Below are 4,798 nucleotides of genomic sequence, written 5' to 3'. Positions count from 1 at the left end.
GAGTGGGGTGAGGGGTGGAGGGTTACGGTGAGGGGCTTGATGGTGGTGGTGGTGGTGGTGGTGTTAGTGTTGATGGTGGTTGTGGTGATATGGTGTTGTTGTTGTTTGGTGTTCTTGGTGTTGGTGTTGATTGGTGTTGGTGGTGGTGGTGTTGGTGTTGATGGTGGTTGTGGTGGTAATGTTGGTGGCAGTGGAGGTGGTGGGGTGAGGAAGGTGAAGAGGAGAATTGTAACATCTCAAGATATTTTGAAACATTTTATATATACCCTTTAATTTTATCAAAATACCTAAACTACCATTTACCCCTTTTCTAAACCCTAACCCTCTCCTAACACACACACATACCCTGCTGAGAATGAAAGAAAGAAAAATAGCGAGAGAAAACAGAGAGGGAGAAGAAAGGAAGAAGAGGGAGAGAAGGGGGTGACACCGGTGAGGCTGGACGTCGCCGTCGTTGCTGCGGATCAGGTAGGGAGAGGGAGAAGGAGTTCGAAACAGGGAATGGGGGAAGGAGAAAGGAAGATGCACGAGAGAGGAGGTGCTGTCCCTGGAGACCGTCCCTACCGCTGGAAGGGGAGCTTCGTTGTTGCTGTCGCGGCTGCAGGTATGGGGCTTCGAAGAGAGAGAGAGGAGCTCTCAGAGAGAGAGAAACACAATGGCTAGAGAGAGGAGAGTCTCGCGAGGAGGGGGAGCTGGTACGCCTCCGCCGTTGTCGCAAGCTGCGCCACCGTGCCTCTGGTCACCGGGGATCGCGCTGACGTCACCGGAAGCCGCTGTTGGAACCTCTGCAAGTTTACCCTAGCTCAGCTTTGCTTCTGCCTGTTCTGTCCTTGCCGGTGGGGGGTCACCGGAGCTGCTGATGCTCCATCCTCTTATTTCCTTTGGTAAGACTAAACTTGTTCTACCTTGTCTTGCCATAAAGCTCTATTATTGACTCTATCTTATCATGTTTGCTGTCCCTTTTATCTTTGCTTAGTTTTAAACCACCGTAGGCTATTAGATTCGCTACCATTGTTATTGGGGTTGCTCTATGTTATTGATACTAGGGCTGTTGTTGAGGTTGCTGCAGTGAGAAATCGAAGTTGTTGCTACTACCTCGGTCCAAATTTCGTGCTCTTTCATTCCGTTCTACTTCAACCTTCCTTGGCACTCTGGTTTGGTTTCTTCGGTCCCTTGGGACCAATTTGTGAGTAGGCTTTACATTTATAACCGTTAATTTTGTTGGTTTATGCTATTCTGAGTTTCTAATTACATTTATAAAACTATTGTTGAAGAACTTTGATTTGATTAAAATAACTAATTTATTATAATTGAAAAAAATATTTTTATGAAGTTCATATCTTAGAAATTTTACATGAGACTATATATATATTTGATGAAGTTTTATATTATTTTAGAACATTTGATTTTACTCGAATATATACTTTTGAAGCATTGAAGTATTTGTTAGTCGCCGGTCATGACTCATTTTGGGTCGTGACAAAGTGGTATCAGAGCTTAGGTTTAATCTGTGTAATATGGAGCAAGTGTCCTATGGTAGGATCACAATTGTATAAATAGAAGCGCGCCTATTTGTACAAATTGTGGCAATATCAGAGGCCTATAGGAATGTCATCCTTGTCTTTCTGTCATTCTTGGTAGACATTGGGGACGAAAGAAGTACTTATCCCTATATTTTTCTATTTCTATGTGTAGGTGTGCGGATGCCTAGGTTGCAACAGGTGAATTTATGAGGAGCCTTGAATAAGTAGAATACTTAACATTGTAAGCATGCAAAAACTGGTAGATAAAAGATATAACACAAGAAATACCAAATAAAGCTGTCTATAAATATTACAGAAATTGATGATGGACTAATAGATAGCACGCAGAAGAGGTAGTTTCATTCACCCAATGACATAATACTATACATATTAAACAGATCAGAAGCTTAGGGATGAGAAAAGGGAGAACAAAATTAAAAGGTCCGCATCCGTGATATATAGAAAGCAAAGCAAGCCTGATAATCTCTTTAGGCCCAAATCTTAAAATGATTAGCTTCTTTGGATAGAAAGTAGCAGTCACTCCCAACATATTTCACCTGAAAAAGTGCACCATGAAAGTGGAATAATTACCAAAGGGTATAGATATCTGAATAAAAGTGGGTGTGGTCGAGGGGGAAGTAGTCATCGTCGGAGAAAGAAGGGATCCTGGGTGGGCTAATCAGTAGTCCCCTGTCCATGTCTTCGATTACACTCGGCATATTCAACACCTCATCCTCATCAAAATAATCCCCTACTTGCTGAGCAGGAGGAGCTGCGACGATGGAGGCGGCGACGGCAGCAGCATCGCGAATATCAGAATCAGAATCGGAGAAGGAAGCAGGAATAGGATAAGAGAGTATGAGATGGGCTTCGGGGCCCCTCAATGCAAGAGTGGCAGTATCGTAAGCAGCAGCAGCCATCTCAGGTGTGGGGTATGTCCCTAGCCAAATGCGCTTCGTGGTACGTGGCAACCTTATCTCCGACACCCACTTGCCACTCCTCAGACGCGTGCCCCTATAGCGCATGGTGCCGCTGCCGGAGAGAGCATGTATTAGTGGGAGGGTTCCTATAGCTCATGATGTATGTAGCAAGCAAGGTTTGTATAATGGCAGATAGGGTACTCCCTGCTGACTGCTCAGTAATGGGGAAGGCCTTTTTATGGGGAAAAAAGAGGAGAAAAGAGAAACAAACGAGGGGAAGGGGGCCAGGACATGAGGGTGCTCATCCAACACGACAAAAATCTAAGAATCATAATAAATACTTTCAGAATTAATAGTGAAACTAGTTGCTGAAAGATGGAATATTTTTTGAATGTTTTTAAACTTTTTTTTAACTAAATTCGTCTTTAAAAATAACGAATTAATTATATTAATTTTTAATTAGACATAAATATAATTTTTAGTGTATTTTTTTTTAAATAAATATAAAATGATGTCATTTTTAGTGTTCCGATGAACGAAAAACGTTTTAGGGACTAGTATGAGTCCAGGAGTACAAGTTTGGGGACGAATTTGAGTAATTATTAACTTCAGTAATTACTTTGAGACTCGAGTGCAAGTTTAGAGACCATTTTGAGGCTTAACTCGAAGTTAAGTATATTCATCCGCGTTATTGTAAGACATAAAAAGACAATACTATCTAAGACCTAAGTGGATACTTTATCTCATATATATTAGAATATAATTAAGATCAATTAGTATTATTTAGCATATTTAAATATTTATTATAGGATATTACATATCTATTATTACGATTCTCTTAACATCTATAAATATCATTTATATTGTATTATTTTTAATAACTTGAATACACTCAATAATACACAAATTAAATCCTTTCTATATTTGTGAAATCAGCTTATTTTTCACACTTTTTCTCTATTCCATTTTTCTTGTCTCTTGTCACTTCTTTGATGTTTTTTCACCTCACCGACTAGCTTATTATTCTCTCCGTCTTGTGTCTTTTCGAGTCGAATGATGGTGTTGTCCGCTGTTATCTATTCTCATGGAGAAATCATATAGTTTTCGCTCTCTTTTAGCAGTTCCATGCTTCTTTTAGATAGCGACAGTATCGTCTGTACTTCCTTTAGACAAGCGACAGTTCCATCTGCGCTTCTTTTCAACAGTTCCGTCTGCATCCGTTCTATTAGTTTATGCAATTTTTTTTATCTTTATTTCATTGTTTTAAATAAGTTCAAACTTAAGTTGTTACTTGAGTTTGAAGGTTTGAAGGGGGATGTTAGAATATAATTAAGATCAATTAGTATTATTTAGCATATTTGAATATTTATTATAAGATATTATGTATTTATTATTACGATTCTCTTAATACCTATAAATATTTTTTTATATTATATTATTTCAGACAACTTGAATACATTCAATAATACATCAATTCTTTTTTCAATTTAGTCTTTATTTCTAACAATATACATTATATTTTAACAGTATAGAAATAGAGTTTAAGAAAAAATTAACATGGATCCCTTTTTTTCCTTTCTTTATAGTAAGTATTCTCTGTATTTTATGTACACTTTCGTTATGTATTTGAATTCTCACCTACTATTTGTAGAATTTGGTAATAAAAATGGTGATTATTACTCTCCTACACATTTAAAATATAAAGAGATAATCAAGAGAGAGTAACAATATATTTTGTGATTTTTTTTAACATATTATCTATCCTGTATGCTTTCATTTTCTTTCTGTATATGAGCATATACAACATACATAGAAGTTGATGATATAATTAATAATCAACTATCTTGTTACGTATAAATTAAAATTAATTGTGAAAGTTATCTATCAATATAAAATATATTAAAATATAAATAAAACCAGATGTATTTATAATTCGTTTAGATATAAAACACTTCTTGCATAGATTTCATCCGTTGGTTAGTTGTTATTCTAGATAGTATTAATGCTGTGATAACGTTATGATGACGAACACATAAAAATTTAAGTTATAATTCATACAGTATTAGTAGACATAAAATAAAATAACATAAAAATAAATATATAAATATATAATAATTAATTTAGTGATCAATTTTTAATGTGTAAATAATGTTTTTATATTTTAAATTACATGAATAAAATTTGAAGAATTACCAGATGTATTAATGAAATAAAATTTAGTTGTGTTCACTAACCGTAACAGTAGTTTCTATTTTCATATTTATTGTATTTTTTTTATTAGCTATGATGTACGGATATTAATATAGGATACGATATGATATGTATTTTTTATTTTTATAAGATATGATGATATGA

The 4,798-nt window shown here is 35.8% G+C and overlaps 1 protein-coding gene and 1 long non-coding RNA gene across 2 annotated transcripts; one reads left to right on the top strand and one right to left on the bottom strand.

The window, feature by feature from the left end:
• On the top strand, window positions 411-1,187 carry LOC110265412. Its single transcript, XR_002351565.1, has 2 exons — window positions 411-884; window positions 1,047-1,187. It is a non-coding gene; the product is annotated as an uncharacterized LOC110265412 (long non-coding RNA).
• LOC107612168 (ethylene-responsive transcription factor ERF026) lies at window positions 1,797-2,757 on the bottom strand. The gene has a single exon (XM_016313985.2). It carries the CDS (start codon window positions 2,546-2,548, stop codon window positions 2,111-2,113), a length of 438 nt encoding a protein of 145 aa, XP_016169471.1. The 5' UTR covers window positions 2,549-2,757; the 3' UTR covers window positions 1,797-2,110.

This window comes from Arachis ipaensis, chromosome B08 (assembly GCF_000816755.2).
Source record: "Arachis ipaensis cultivar K30076 chromosome B08, Araip1.1, whole genome shotgun sequence".
Lineage (NCBI taxonomy): Eukaryota > Viridiplantae > Streptophyta > Magnoliopsida > Fabales > Fabaceae > Arachis > Arachis ipaensis.
Note: the sequence above shows the minus strand (reverse complement) of the source record. Positions and strands in the feature narration are given on the sequence as shown.